This window comes from Podarcis raffonei, chromosome 14, assembly GCF_027172205.1.
Source record: "Podarcis raffonei isolate rPodRaf1 chromosome 14, rPodRaf1.pri, whole genome shotgun sequence".
NCBI lineage: Eukaryota > Metazoa > Chordata > Lepidosauria > Squamata > Lacertidae > Podarcis > Podarcis raffonei.
In genome coordinates this window covers 32,641,381-32,657,456 of record NC_070615.1, presented here as the reverse complement: position 1 = coordinate 32,657,456, position 16,076 = coordinate 32,641,381, and the positions used below count along the sequence as shown (strand labels likewise).

Below are 16,076 nucleotides of genomic sequence, written 5' to 3'. Positions count from 1 at the left end.
TGAGTGTGCTTTAAACTCATGGTGTGGATCTGTCCTCAGACAGTTGAAGCAGCTTCCACTGTTGGTTTCATGGAACCATCGAGACCATCTCAGAAGAAAACAGCAACAAAGGTCAAGTACACAACATACACCAAAAGCAAATTTAACACACACATACACCAAAGAATCCTGGGAACTTCAATTTATCCCCCACAGAGCTGCAACTCCAAGCGCCCTTAAGAAACTACAGTTCCCAGGATTCATGGAGGAGGGCGAATGCATTTTCAATATCTGGTGTGTACACAGCCAAAAAGTCAAGTACCACATCAAAGACTAGCAGATCTGTTTGTGTTTAAGGGGCAATATGACAGATGAAGGCTGCAGTCCGAATCCCCACTTGCCTAGGAGAATCCCCATTGAATTCAACAGGACTTAATTTTGAATAGTTGATGCAGGGCTGTCTTTAGCATATGCTGCGCTGGGGTGCCCATCACCACCATTTTTTTTTGGGGGGGGAGGCCAAAGTTGTTGAGCCTTTTTTAGCTTTTGGGGGGGCACACAACTCTCTCCCATGCCGTTGCAAGAGGAGAGCAATCCTTCCCCCGGGAGGGAAGCTACATTCCTCATGTGAGCAGTGTGCACCGGGCAGGCCTCTCGACGGCCCACCAATCCCAAGCGTGCAGGAGGTGGAGCCATCTGGCTGCCTCAGCAACCGCAGCAGAAAAGCCTGCAGCGCTCTGATGGGCTCCACTGCTCAGCAGCGGCTGTCGGCTGGCCTGGCTCTTTAATCCCCAGACTCCAAATCTCAGCCCTAGACTCTTGGCCTGGAACCTCTGAGAGCCCAGCGTCTGGGTGCCCTGCACCCCTAGTGCCTATGGGTAAGCCGGCCCTAAGTTGATGAGAGTCAAATGGCAAAAATTGGTCATATAAAAAAGGCGGTAAAAAGGAACCGATGCAGAAATGTGCCAAACTGAATTTAAGATTAGAAAGATGAGAAACCTTGAGAAAACAAGGTTTCTTGCAGTAATCATAACAGGGAATCCCACTTAGGTGTTCCTCCTGCACATGAGATGCTCCCCTGCATGGAACAAGGGTCACACCATCAACCTGAATGGAATCTTCATCTCCACATACACCAAGTGGTGCATAGGAACATGCTTACTTGAAGTGCATAGAGTAGACTGCAAACAGGGATGCTTGTATGTGCAGAGATGAATCCGCTGGTAACTGTTTTTATTAGCTGCACTTCAGAATGCAGTTATTTTCCTACACTATAGAATCCTCGAAGTGTTGAAAAATCTTTTTTTGCATTTATATGTTTCTATTGCATTGGTGTGTGGGGGATGTTTAAAAATGCTTATGTGATTTCTTCTTCTTTTTTGTTTCCTTGCAGCAATTTGGTAAAATCTTAGATGTTGAAATTATTTTTAATGAGCGAGGCTCAAAGGTAAGCAGTTAAATACACCTGTGGCAATGTTGAATTTGTTTGAAGTATTCAATACAAATAAGAGGAAGCAATTGCAGTGCTATAATAAACCCTTTCTAAATATCCACTTCAACAGAAGCACCTCTTGGGCTGCTTCCCCCCACCCCACTTTCTTTCTTGTCAATTTCCCAAACAGCGTGAAATTCATTGGCCTAATTTTGAATCCCTTTAAAGGGGATAATTTTAACTACGATAAACTGTCACCAGTTAAAGGGGAATATTGCCTTCTGCTTTTAAATATAATCAAGTGTTGTCTGCTGATTCTCTCTCCCATCCCTGATAATTGCCTTACTCATTTGGTGAAATTAGTTCAAGCTTGCAAGGGGGGAAAAAGATTGTTAGAATAGGTATATATTCTGCTCTTGAAATGGAAGCAAGTAATATAATCTAATATCCTCTGGAGTAATTACTTGATCAAGTGTGATTTTTTTTTCCAGATTATGAAAGTGCAGCTGCTGTCCTGCTTAGTTAAAACTTTCAAAATGTTGCTAACCTTTTTGAATTAGGTTTCTGTGTTGCTTGAGAAAAACAAGAGACAAAGGCTGCAATCCTTTACCCAGTGATTTAGATCAATGGGACTTACTTTAGAGCAGGTGTGGGGAATGTTTGCCCCTCCAGATATTGCTGAACTCCCATCAGCCCCAGCAACCATGGTCAGTCACCAGGGAAGAAGAGAGCTATAGTTCAGCAACATCTGGAATGCTGCAGGTTCCCTACCTCTGCTTTCGAGACTGGAGTACCTGTGGCCTTTCAAAAGTTGTTGGACTACAACTTCCATTAGCCTTGACCCTTGGTGGATTGATGGGAACTGGAATACAACAATATCTGAAGGGTCACAGATTCCTCATCCCTGGTCTACACTGTTTGGAATTGGCTGCTTTAACACCCTTTCCCCAATTTTGCTTTAAAGGAATGCAGCCTGAATCACAGAGTCTCTTAATAGCTGCTTCACTCTTGGTTTGGACATACAGGTTATCCACCCGATGGGGTGCAGAAGTAAGTTTTGTGCTCACATTCTCAGTAGTGGGTGGTGTGATGGAATAGTGGAGCTCACCTTGCTTCTGGTTGGTTGCACTGCGTTGCTTGCTGGGAGTCATAGGGGAGGGGGAAGAGGGAAAGTTGGTGCATTCCAAGTGCACCCGATTGGATGGACGTAGCCAGGATTTATGTTAGGGGCAGAATCTCAGTTAAATATTTTTATTTATTTACTTGATGGGGGCGGCAGCTGCCCCCCTTGGCTACGCCCATGCCAGATGGGCTCCACCAGTGTGTTTGCGTGGTGCCAACCACATCCCTCCCCCCTTTATCTCCTAGTAAACTCCAATGATGTTGCCAACTGGGGGTCATGTAAGCCCTGCCACCCCACTCCACTATCTCCTACTCTTCAACATTCATATAACCAGTAATGAAAGTTGAGGCCTTGGTGTGGCACTGTGAGTTTGACCTGTGAGACCTACACTGTTCTCATCTATTAGCATGAGGATGGGGAGTCGTCTTCTGCACCATGTCACATGGATAATCTAGGTGCCCAGACCTTGTGTGAATTGCCTGTAGGAAAGGAGAGGTAGTCCTCAGTTGCTGGCCTCCATCTGAACATGGAGCCCTTTGCCCTTTTTTGCCCATTTAGGCTTCGCCCATGTCCCTGTCCCAACTTGCTCCCACTAGGAAAGCAATTCTGACTGTGCACAAGGGAGATTTCACTGTGATTTTGGTGCTACTGCTGAGGGCAGAATCCTAAGATCTGTTGTACCTGCACTACCTGAAGAGTCCAGATACCAGTATTACAGAAATGGAATGGATTCTCTTCAGAGCATGCTACCCCACACAGGAAGTCTTTCCATTTGAAAGAAAACTTGTCTGTCCCCCTCCAGATGTTATTGGATTCCATCTTCCATCAACCAGCATGGCTTTGGTCAGTGATGAAGGGAGATGAACATCAGGGGCCCATATGTTCTCCACCTCTGCTTTAAAGAATACAGTTCTATACCCTCCCTCCCTTCTAGTCATGCAGTTTTATTCTGAGGGAGGAGAGTTAACAGGGGTGGGAATGTCTAGTGTCTCACATTGTTTGAAAAGTTGGACTATATTTATGTACACAATGTTTTACTTGACTTTTTTGTAATAACTGAAATATTAAATTTCTCTGTCAGTACTAGATGAGATATTTGGAAGCTTAAAGTGCAAGTTCATATCTGTTGAAACATTCATTTAATAACGTTAGCAAAGTTAGATGGTATGAATTGCTTAAAGCACTATACTAAGCAAATGCTGAATTAGTAATGCAGAATTTTGCATTGCTGGGTGGAATCAGTCCCGCCACTTCTACCTTGGTGCAAGATGAGAGTCATGGCTACACAACTCATTTCATTGCAGGCAGTAGATGGGAGAGGACAGCCCAAAGTGGCTCTGCTTAGAGGCAAGATCCACAGGCAAGGAGCATGGCAAAGTTATTCTATGAGGGCTGGAAAGAGAGGTACTCAAGGTCCCCCAGAAAAGCCAATGGTTATGGTTGATCTATATTTGTGTCAGCCATGCTCTGGTCAAGTTAGGGAAGAGGCAAGGTCCTTGGCCCAACGTGGTGTCCCTCTGGATACTTTGGACCACATCCCCCACCATCCCTGACAATTTGTTGTGCTGGCTGGAGCTAGTGGGGCTGGTGGGAACATCTGGAAAACACCAGACTGGGGAAGGCAGTCAGAGGTGAAGCAGAGTTCTCTGGCAAGGTGGGTCAGGCAGGGAGAAGAGATAAAGATCAGAAGCACAGACCAAAGGAAGGGGTTCAGCTAATGAGTAAGAGCAGGTTCAATCCCAGGTTCAATTTCCTGCATCTCCAGTTAGACTGGAAATGTCCTCTGTGTGAAACCCTGAGAAGCAACTGCTGGGGAATATGTGGTTCCTCCAGATGTTGTTGAACTCCACTTCCCATCATCCCTGACCATTGGCTGTGATGGTTGGGGCTGGCTAAGGCATCTCAATCCTAGTGTTGTGTCCTTGGGCTTTCATTGTGAAAATAGGTGGTTCTGAAGAAATCCCCGTGAAAGTCATCATACTGAGACTGCTATTACTGTGTTATTCTAAGATCATAATTCTAGAGAGAACAAGCGAGAGTTTACTTAATTTTCCATTGAGACTCTTCAAGTTCCCTTATTAGGCATGAGTCCATGGACAACCAAGAATAAGTGCACAGATCTGCTGCCTGCTTTGAAATAAATGGAGGCCTTTCTTGTAGGTGTTGGTGGTGAATCCAGAGCATTTATTTAAATTCCCATTCTGATAAGAATGACTGGGGTGAAGCAGGCTTCTCTCCTCGGTCTAGGAGTGCTGATTTTTGCAGTTGCCATTTCATTAGAAGTGAGTTGCCAGAAGGGTGCCATGGGTTGTATCCAATGGTAATCTTACTCAGACGAGACCCATTGAAATGAATGGACATACCAAACTTATGTTCATTCATTTCAATGGGTCTACTCTGAGAAGAATTCAATTGGCTATCACCCTTTCCTTATGAGTAGCCCACAAGCTTCAGGTGTCCTCAAGGGGTGTGGCAGCTGCTGAGATCATCACAAACTGCACCTTTGGAGGCTTCTGCTTAATTCCTGCTGCCTGGGGATTGCAAAAGTTGGTGACCTGCTTCCACCCAAAGTATAGCACTTTAGGCAAATCTATACAGATTTTGGAGCAACAGTGGGCTCATTCATATACAGCCCTAGCATATATATCCAATGTGCAGTGGGAGGTTGTTGGGGGAAGATGCACATTTTCAACCCCACCACCAGCATCTTAGAGAGGATGTTTAGTGTGAACCTGGACCATCCACCGTCATCTTTACAGTGGAGAAATGACATGGGCACAAATGACATGTGCACAATATAGGTCTTGATTTACACTAAACATCTGATGTGTGTGTTGATAGTGGGATGTTGCAGATGTGCAAGGTGTGCTCACCCTCCACTGCATGTTGTGCATGTGTGCCAAGCCTGTATAACAATCAACCCAGAACCTGATGCATGGACATTATTCTTATTTTAAAATGAAGTGAATAAGGAGGATGAAAACATGGTCTCATTCAGAGATACCCAACATGGTGTCCTCCAGACGTTGCTGGACTACAACTCCCATCAGCCTTAGCCAGCAAGACAATGATGGTCTGAGATCATGGGAGCTCTAGATCGATAATCTCTGAAGGACACCATGCTGCCTGCCTCTGGCCTAGCCAAACCTGGGTCGAGCTGTTTGCATTTCTGAATTCTGTTCTTTATTTATTCATGTCACACAATTATGTTTGATCTTTTTCTAAGAGTCAGGAAGTTTCTGCTCAGTTCCAAGCCCTATTTTCTTTCATTAGCGGTCCTTGCATTTTGTTTTGTTTTCCTGAGACCCCTCCTTTTTTTCTTTTTTCTTTTCTTTAAAGACAAAAAAAGTAAATATTATAGATTTCACCAAAATTTATAAAAACAACCCTAGTGTGTTGCATGTGAAAAATATGTTTCTTTGCTTCACAATGGCATGAAGGAACTAGTCCAAAGTTCTAGATGAGGTTTGCATTTTGGTGTTGAAATTTGTGCACAAAGTTTTGGTTTGTCTTACTATTTGGTTGAGTCGACTCTGCATGCCATTCAAAGTGAGCCAACTTTCTTTTCCCTCGCCATTCCCTTTTTATTTGTTTGTTTGTTTTCCTATGTGATGACATGGTTCCATTGGTTTAGGATTTTCCTTTCCTTTCTTTTTTGTTAGATTTCCTTCCCTCCTCCCCCCCGCCCCCCGCAGCGACAATTTAGATAACCAAACCAATAAATAAAAGCGAAAGGTATTTGGTGTTCATCCTTTGACTTTCTTCAGGGGATATTTAACTGATGAAAAGAGAGACAGAGAGAGAAAAGTTGTTCACGTTGGTCGCTTTATTAATTGCACATCTCGGTACGATTATAATTTTTATTTTTCTAATTTGCATGTTGCAGAAATGAAGAAGGAACAAGAACCTTTTTAATTAAAGAGAGAGAGAGAGGGAGAGAGAGAGAGAGAAAGACAAAGAAAATAAGCAAAGAAGTGGTCATTGTCTGAAATAATGATATGCACGTTATTTTCCCCCCTTCTCCCACCTGCATGCAGGGATTTGGTTTCGTTACTTTCGAAAATAGTGCTGATGCCGAAAGGGCGAGGGAGAAATTACACGGCACCGTGGTAGAGGGCCGTAAAATCGAGGTGCATGTTAAAAATATTTTCCTTTTCATCTTTTTTATAAATGTCTGCCTCACTCTCATTTGTTGTTTCAGATGCATCATAAGTGTCTCTGGTGTGCTTCCCCTTCCCCTTCCCATAGTTTTTTCTATATATATATATATACACATATGTATATAGATTCATATATGTATACATATATATTTATTTTTATATATATACATATATACACACACACACATATGTATGTATATATAAATAAAGATAATTTGGCCTTCCTTGGGTTTACTTTTAATTTTCCTTTCTTTTCTTTTTATTTTACTTTTGGATCAATTTATTTTGTAACTCTTACCATCATCCTTATTGCTGAAAGCTGTATGGCAGAAGTGTGAGAAGCTTTTAACCGTTTTGCTGTGACCTGAAAGGTTTTGTTAACTCAATGGGTGCAATAGATTTTTTTTTTTAAAAAAGGAACAAAAATTGGAAAAAGAAAGAAAACCACACCAAAAATTAAGCGACAAAGCAAAAAAATAATAACAAAAATTAAGGTCGTTTTTGGTTTATTTTTATTTATTTCTTTATTTATTATTTCATTTGTTTGCTTTCACTGCAGGGTTGAGGCAGGATCTACAGTGGCTTTCAAAACTATTCCCATTTGGAAATCAAATAAATTCTGCAAACTAAATACAAATTTGGGGGGACGGTTGGAGTCTAAAATGTTGGTTTTCATTTTGGACAAGTTCCCAGTTAAATTTTCCATTGGGGGTGTAATGGGAGGGGATAAGCCTATGAATATTTATTTATACCACCACTGGATCCCCTTCAACACTGAATTGTATTTGTTAGAATTTTAAAAGAAAAAGAGAGCGAGAAAAAAAACAAAAACCAATTGAAAATGCTGTCGTCTTTTGAGTAAGATGTTGCATGTTTTGCCTTTTCCATTTTCCCCTCCTTCGACGGTAGCGCTTAGGGCCCTCACCAAACTCTCAGTAACCATGGTAACTGTATACATACCCCATGCTGGCGATGGTGCTGAATGGTAAGTGGGAAAGTCCATCCGCCGTTTCACGTATCTTTTTAAAGCGCTGATATATATATATATATACCACGTGGATTTTTTTGACTTGTCGTATTAAGTTTTCTTGATGCTCTCTTCTCTATATTTTTTTATCTATATCGGTACGCCTGTAAATTTGAGTGTCTGTTTTAAGCAAGCCTTGGAGACACTGACTGGATTGAGGATATGACTTTTGCGCACATCTTACTCAGATTGTTAACTTCCATATTGTGTTAAATAATGCACCCTCTTTTTTATCCTTTTGTTAGCTGTGGTTTTGAAAGCTTGAATGATTTTGTTAGTTTTCTTGCAATGAATCAAATGAGGCTCATGTCTTCCCAGTGTTGAATGCTACATGTTGCTTTCCCCAATGAATCCTCTCTTTGAAAGGGTTATGTTGCACAATGCTAAGATCCGTTTGTCCTTTTTATTTATTTATTTCCTTCCTTTCTTCCTTTTGGAAATTTAATTTCTCCCCCTGTACCTTGTCTCTTCCCCCCTTCTACTCCACTGCATGCCCCTTCATACAGTGTTTTTCCTTTTTCTGTTTTGAAATATTTTGTTGTTTCAGTGTTACCATGGAACAAGATGCATGCTTTTAAATCTTCAATTATGCAAAACCTTTTTTAATTTGCTTTTAATGTCTCTTTATTAAAGTTTAAAGGAGATGATGTTATTTTATTGAAATGATTTGGAAGTGTTTTTTTATATATACAAATGGCAATGACAGTAAATGTAATTATAAATAGTTTTTTTCTTCTTTTGTTATGCACTTTCTGCTATTTCTTATTATTTTTTATTTGGGGGGCATATATTAAATTGCATTTATACATGACTAATACCAATAGTAATGCATGCCTTTCATTAGTATCATGGACATTCCTCTATTGCAGAAATGGCACTGATTTACTTTTCTATGTGCTTAGGTAAATAACGCGACAGCTCGAGTCATGACAAATAAGAAAACAGTCAACCCTTATACGAATGGTAAGTACATGAAATGTGTGTTCTGGGGGTATTCCTTTTCCAATGTTCTTGTTACATAATGCTTTATTTATATACTGCTTTTTTGACTCAAAGTGGCTAATGGCAGATCGATGGGAAAGACAGATACGAAAAATGCATAAGAAATACAACAAAACAATATAAACAATCTAAAATAGCAAAATCACCCAATACCCATCAATCACTTTTATAAGTTGTAATCATGCTCCCATCACAGACATGCTCCACATCATTCCATCTCCCACTGGGAAGCCAAGTTAACTCTCTTCTACCTTGGAGAAAGCTCTCCCTCAAACCAATCACCCATCTGCCTTTCCTGGACATAGCCAGGTTTCAGCCGTCTGGGAAAATCCGGATGTATGGCAGTTGCAAGTGTTAAAAAAAGCTCAACACTTTTTGAAATATGGCGGCCCTAGTCATAACCAACTTGCTTTGGAAGCAACTCTGCACTTTCCTTGTCCTTCCATGTTCTGCTGTGGCAGAAAACTGTTACTACAACCACCACCTTCCCTGGTTGGCTTTTCTGGAGTTGGTTTGAGCCTCTGAATGCTTCTTGAAGCTTCCGAATTAGACATATCGGAGCTTTCCATTTGGCCTGTGTCCATAACCCTGTCGCTTTCTGAACAAATATCTTGTTTCCCTGACTCCCCTCCAGGAAAAAAAAGATGAAAGGGAAACTTTACACAGCTGATCAATAAAGCCAGCTCCCGATAACCAGCAGAGGCAGGCATCAGCCATGAAATAAAATGGACCGTGGTTTTCTTTTCCCCCTTTCTCCTACTTTTCAGAGCTCATTAATGAGATGGCTTCCATCATCGAAAGTGGGGGAAAGAGAGGCGGGTGGCTTTATTTTTTAATGACCCTGTCATATTTATCTCTCCCCATTGTGGAAAAATGAAAAGTAAAATAAAATAAGCACTTGCAGTTTGACATATAGTTATTAAGCTTGTAACAATAAATCATGGTGTTGAGGAAGCTCTGGAATTTCTTCTGCTGTTTTTCCAGGGGAAGCCCTCTTATTTTTCTCCCTCCCCTACACCACCTCTATCTGCGTATATTTGGTCCAAGTTATGCAAATAGTCAAATGGGATGCGGGTGGCGCTGTGGGTTAAACCACAGAGCCTCTTGGGCTTGCTGATCAGAACGTCGGTGGTTCGAATCTGTGACAGGGTGAGCTCCCGTTGCTCGGTCCCTGCTCCTGCCAACCTAGCAGTTTGAAAGCACGAAGTGCAAGTAGATAAATAGGTACCACTCCGGCGGGAAAGTAAACGGCGTTTCCGTGCGCTGCTCTGGTTCGCCAGAAGCGGCTTAGTCATGCTGGCCACATGACCTAGAAGCTGTACGCCGGCTCCCTCGGCCAATAAAGCGAGATGAGCGCCGCAACCCCAGAGACATCCGCGACTGGACTTAATGGTCAGGGGTCCCTTTACCTTTACCTTTACCTTTATGCAAATAGTCATAATTTCATTTTGCCCAAGCATTTCTGAAATACAGGCAGCCCCTCATTTATGCAGGGGCTACATTCCGAGCAGTGCTATTTTCCTAGAAAAAGAGGTGCCAGAACGCACCATGGACACCTCCCTGAGAGGTGTCCAAACCCACCTGAGAGATGCCGGAACTGAGTTTCCGTGAGTTCCCCCTGAAGAAAAAAAGCACTTGTCAGTGAAATCACATATAATTGAAACCCACTGAAAAAGCCTGCAAAACCCCGGTTTCATCCCCACTCTGCCCTGCCCTGCCCGCACCTCACCCCATTCTGCCATTTTAGCAATGTTTCAGTGATGTCTTTATGATGTTTCCAGGTGACTTCCAGGTTCAGCGCAATGCGTGTATACAAGGTCGCACACATATTGAACACACATAAACGGGGGGTTGCCTGTGGCATTTAGAAGGGGACAGAGAGAGAGACAGAATGTTTGATTGGATCAATGCACGTTACTAGCTTTGGAACCAACACATGAGTCAGATATGACATTAATGTGCTCTGTGTATGGGAGTGGGGAGACAGGGGTCCCATCTGCACTATACATTTAAAGCAGTAGCATACCACTTCAAACTGTTATTGCTCTCTCCAAAGAATCCCCGGGAGCTGTACTTTCTTAAGGGTGCTGAGAGCTATTAGGAGACCCCTCTGTTCCCCTCACAAAGCTGCAGTTCCCAGAGTCCCCTGCTTTGAGGGATTGATTATTAAACTACTTGGGGAATTATAGCTATGTCAGAGGAATAAGGGTCCCTTAACAGTTCCCAGCACCCTTCAAATAGCTGGGCTTTCACATTACTGCATCGCTTTGCTATGTTTTTAAAGTCCACAGAGGAACATTGGAAGTTGCCTTATACCAAGTCAGATATTGGTCCATCTAGCTTAATATTGGCTATACTGTAATGCTTGGAAGTGGTTCTCTAGCATTTCAGACAGGGATTTCTCCCAGTCCTAACTTCAAGATGTGGTGGATCTAACTGGCCTTGCTCCTTTGGATTCTTTCTTGAATGGAATGTTTTCATCCTCCATCCTCTTAGGATGCCTATCAGTTTTTATTGGCTGCCATTGTTTCTGGTGCCACCTACTGTTGCCCTTCACCTTACCACACCCAGTTGGGCATCAACCTCCATCTAGACCAGCACTGTCTATACCACCTGGATGTGGTTCTCCAGTGCCTCTGGCCATGGGGTCTTTGCTCGCCCTGCTATCTGACTTTTTCAGTCTCTGGTCCCAGTGTTTGGACCTGGCACATTCTGAATGCTGGGCACGTGTTCTGTTGCTGATCTATTGCCTTGCCTCCTTCAGTTGCTCTTCCTTTACGTCTGCATGAAGGACATTTTTTTTTCTCCCCCACCTCCTTCCTCCAAAAGTTTCAACCTGAAGAGATGAGTGTTGTGACAGCAAGACAAATTCATAGAATTACACCCACGGTGGTGAATTTACCTCCTCCAGCCGCTAACACTGGGTTCCTTGGCAGTTCCTCACTCTTATATGTCAAGCTTCTCCTCACACTTGATTAACCCACACAGTTATGGGCCAGCACATACCTCATTGACAAGACAAAGTAAAGTTTAATTGCTGTTATTTTCATGATGAATGAAGTGTTTCCTGTGTGAGCTTCACCAAGTTAGATGATACAGCCATCAAATCGGGACTGGAGAGAAAATGAAATATGAGAGTGACTTTCAGCTGAGATCATTGATCTGCATCTTCCAGAATAGTATCTCCCCCCACCCACCCATCTCCTGTCTTGGACAAATTGAGGCACCATTAGTATAACTTAAAATCCGTGGGTATCTCTCAACCTCTTCTGACAGAAAGGGCTGACAGGTGTGAAAAATCTGCCAAATTGCTCATATTTTGGATTTATACTGTTAGGAAATAAAATTATAATGGTATTCTGGAAAATTAAGCTTTTTGAAATTAAACACTTAATTTTATTCTGTTATTAAATTTATAAGATCTTTCATATTCTTTAGGCACCATAGAGGATAAATAAGATAAAATTTAACAATGAAGAACACACTCACATAATTCAGATGACAGGAACATAATAAGTAAAAGACAAAAGTAGAATTGTGCAATATGCAGTAAAAATTGAGCAGTCTGTGCAAACATTCTTAGCAGATGAAATCAAGGATTGCATAGACCAAGGGTTGTCAGCCTGGTCCCTACCACCCACTGGTGGGCGTTTCAGGATTCTAGATGGGCGGTAAGGGGTTCTACAGCACAAGCTCCTCCTTCCATCGAGCACTGGTGGGAGGTAATGAAATGTTACCATCAAGAAAGATAGTCAATGTTCTACTTCTATGGTCAAAGGCAGCAATGCTTTTAAGCTGCTGGAAACCATAGGAGGGGAGGTTGCTCTTGTGCTCGAGTCCTTCTTGCAGTCTCCCCATTGGGGCATCTGGGTGGCAACTGTGAGAACAGGATGCTGGACTAGATGGACCTATAGCCAGAACCAGCAGCCCAGGCTCTTCGGATGTTCACAGATAGCAAAGCACGACTAGGAAAGCCCTTTCCCTGGCTGACACCCACCTCACCTGTTTATAGCCCTTTTGCACAGAAATGTTGATATTATTCACCATGATGTTGTCGCTGTTGCCGTTATCATTTTATTTTATCAAAAACTAACCTCAAAATGGTTTACATCAAAACGAAACGTCCACAAATCACACACACAAAATTAAATATAAAACACAGAAAGACTTTTTAAAAAGTTAACATTATTATTTCATTGGGAGAATGTATTCATTTATAAATTGCTTAATACCAAAACAGACTTTTAAGTTCTCTACAGAATATAATAAATAGTTAAAGCTGAAAACATACACATCTACAGCTGCTTGTCCTGCTCACCGGTGCCCCTGCCATTCACCCCACATTAGCCATCTAGAGCTTTGCCTTCTCACTCCATGCAACTGCTAAGTTTGCTTTTCTGAAGCCACTTCTGTTCTGCAGACGTGCTTTGCACCCCTGTTTACACCACCTTCACCTGATGTCAATTCCTCCTCCTCCTCTCTCCTCCTACCACCAGCATGGTAATGTACTGCATCTCCCTCCTCTCACACACTGCAGCTGCTAAGCACCTCCAGGTAATATCCCCCCCCCTATTGTGTGGCCAGGTGGTCCCTCCCCCTACCTGGCCTGATCACCTTGGCAACACCTCCCCAGGCGGGATTGGGCAACTGGCTGAGGTAGGCGGAGACCTCCAGGTATCCCACCTGGGGAAGGCGAAGCCAAGCCTGTGCTAATGGTGCCGCATAGGGTTCAGGGGCTGCGCGTGACCACGCAAAGAGCACCCCCCCCAATTTAATGTGGGGAGCGGTCATTATGAAGCCACCATCTCCTCCTATTCTGCATATCCTTCAAAGTCTCTGCTTCCATCTTTACCCTATGCCCATGCTGGCTATTCCCTCTTTGGGGGGCACTCTGCTTTTCACCTTCTGCCCTTTCCTCCTCTCCTCTCCATCCTTTTCTCAGCTCTCCCTTATACACAGACCAATCCCATTTCCCTGCCACATTCTCCTCCCTATTCTGTAGTCCTCTTTGCATGCACACCCCACGAAGATTTATGTGACTGTACCTTTCAGATGAATGCAGTCTTAAGAGGAAGCCCACAAGTTAGTTTTGTCCAGTTAGAGAAGTTTCCATTCTTTTGATGGATGTTGCACATATATGAGCGTTTGTTTGGTGATAAATTATCACTTCTAAATTACTACATTGAATCTACACATGAGGAAGCTGAGAAATGTGAGACGTTTTAAGTACAGTGAGAAGGGAAGACGGCTAGAGGGGGGAAATTCATTTTTAACAATGGCAGGGTAAAGTTGGGATGGAAAGACATTGAGAGGAAAATAGAACTTTTAAGCAATAGCAGAGTTTTGAGTAAAGCTGGGATGGGGAAACATTGAGGGGGAGTTCGTTCCATTTGGAGTTTTTGTTCTTAACGTTGAACAAACCCGTTTTAACACAGAGAAATTGCAGAGATAACACAGAAACCAACAAGCACAACATAGTTTCCCCCCAACATCCTTCTCCATGTACTTAAATCTGCCACCTCCCCCATATCATAGCCACTTCTGATGTGCATCTTGCCTTCTCTTTTGACTCCCCCACCTTGATTTCGTGCAAATCCAGGATTATGACGGGACACTACAAATCTTCCAATGGGGGCTGCACATTGGTGGCATTACATTTTTATGTATATAGAAGGAGAAGTAAAATAAATAAACAACAGCAGCAAAATTAAATCATGATAATTTACTGCTATTCATGTTTCAGTTTGCATATCCAGATGATATTAAAGGGATACCCCTTGGACCATCTCTTCCAAACTGCCATCAAGCATATAACTGCCTTCAGTTACAACCATTTTTATGAGCTGTCACATTTAAAAACAAATAAACAAAGCAATCTGTAATATTTATGATCCCACACTATAACCCTAGTGCATTTTCTTTTGGTTTTTTATGTCTTTACTGTAGGTTGGAAATTAAATCCAGTGGTGGGTGCTGTCTATAGTCCAGAATTCTATGCAGGTAAGCAGATACCATGCATTTTGTGGGTGTTTTGGAACAGCTTCACCCCAAATAGTGATTTTCTTTCATTCCATAATATCTATTAATACACTTGTGAAGTTGAGTTTCAGTGTTACTAAGTATATAATTGGCATGCATTTTATTTGCTTAAGAATGGGAAATGGTACACTGAGGAGTGCAGCCAACTAAGTTTTAGTCAGAGCAATTCCACTGAGATTAATAAGCACAACTAAATCATGGCCATTAATTTCAATAGGTCTACTCATATGACTCTGCTCATTGTTGTCCGGATCTTAATAACACGTGGTTTGTCTTTGTTCATGACACTGGCTACACACAGTGAGGGGGAAAAAGTATTTGATCCCCTGCTAAATTTGCCCGTTTGCCCTCTGACGAAGAAATGACCAGTCCATAATTTTAATTGTAGGTTTATTGTAGCTGTGAGAGACAGAATAACAACAGGAAAACCCCCAGAAACCCAGAAGACAAAAGTCAGAGATTGATGTGGTTTTCCTGTTGTTATTCTGTCTCTCACAGCTACAATAAACCTACCATTAAAATTATGGACTGGTCATTTCTTCGTCAGAGGGCAAAGAGCCAAATTTAGCAGGGGATCAAATACTTTCCCCCCCCTCACTGTACAGTCTACTCCAGAACTCCATTCGACATCTAAAAATTTTGTAAACCAAAGCGCAGCTTCTGATTGGCTGCAGGAAGTCCTGTCGGACATCCGGCTTCCAAAAGAACATTAGAAAACTGGAACACTCACTTCCGGGTTTTGATTGTTTGGGAGCCAATTTGTTTGGGAGCCGAGGCGTTTGAGATCCAAGGTATTACTGTATTTGAAAGATTAAGAGCTGCACATTACTGAAGAAAGAAGGCTAGTGTCAAAAAGAAGCATCCCTGTGTCACATTTTCCCTGGACCCCCCCCCAATGTTTAGTAGTCCTTTGTGCATAGATCAGGGGTGGGGGTGTCATGCCGAGGTGTGTGAGAATATGCCCCTCTCAAGGCCATGGCCCCTCTCCCCAGGACATACCCCTCTAGTGTTTTTGCCTGACTGAAATGCATCCTTGAACTCTGATAGTGCCTGTTGCTTGTCCAAGATGAAGGATAGAATGTGTGATTGTATGTAGAAACGACCTACCTGTACCAAGGCCACAATTTACATGTGTTGCTCCACCTGCTTTTGCCTCTGGCCACTCCCACCACTGGCACATTATCCTTGGAAGGTTGTTCAGAACTGAACGTGGCCTTCAGGCTCATCATCAGATTGTACATCCCTGTGCTTCATACCACATCACTGCCTGCTACTGATGGGGACAAGGAAATGTCTCCCAACAAGGACTGCAAG

The 16,076-nt window shown here is 42.6% G+C and overlaps 1 protein-coding gene across 28 annotated transcripts in view; it reads left to right on the top strand.

The window, feature by feature from the left end:
- Nucleotides 1-16,076, top strand: part of RBFOX1 (RNA binding fox-1 homolog 1) — a 1,472,193-nt gene that overhangs the window by 1,350,936 nt on the left and 105,181 nt on the right. For 25 of the 28 annotated variants that reach the window (XM_053365865.1, XM_053365871.1, XM_053365879.1 and 22 more), the window contains 4 exons: nt 1,373-1,426; nt 6,572-6,664; nt 8,624-8,684; nt 14,670-14,723. In XM_053365865.1, the coding sequence (XP_053221840.1) occupies nt 1,373-1,426; nt 6,572-6,664; nt 8,624-8,684; nt 14,670-14,723 (262 nt within the window). The remainder of the gene's footprint in view (nt 1-1,372; nt 1,427-6,571; nt 6,665-8,623; nt 8,685-14,669; nt 14,724-16,076) is intronic. The other 3 variants (XM_053365877.1, XM_053365874.1, XM_053365889.1) reach the window with 1 other exon arrangement.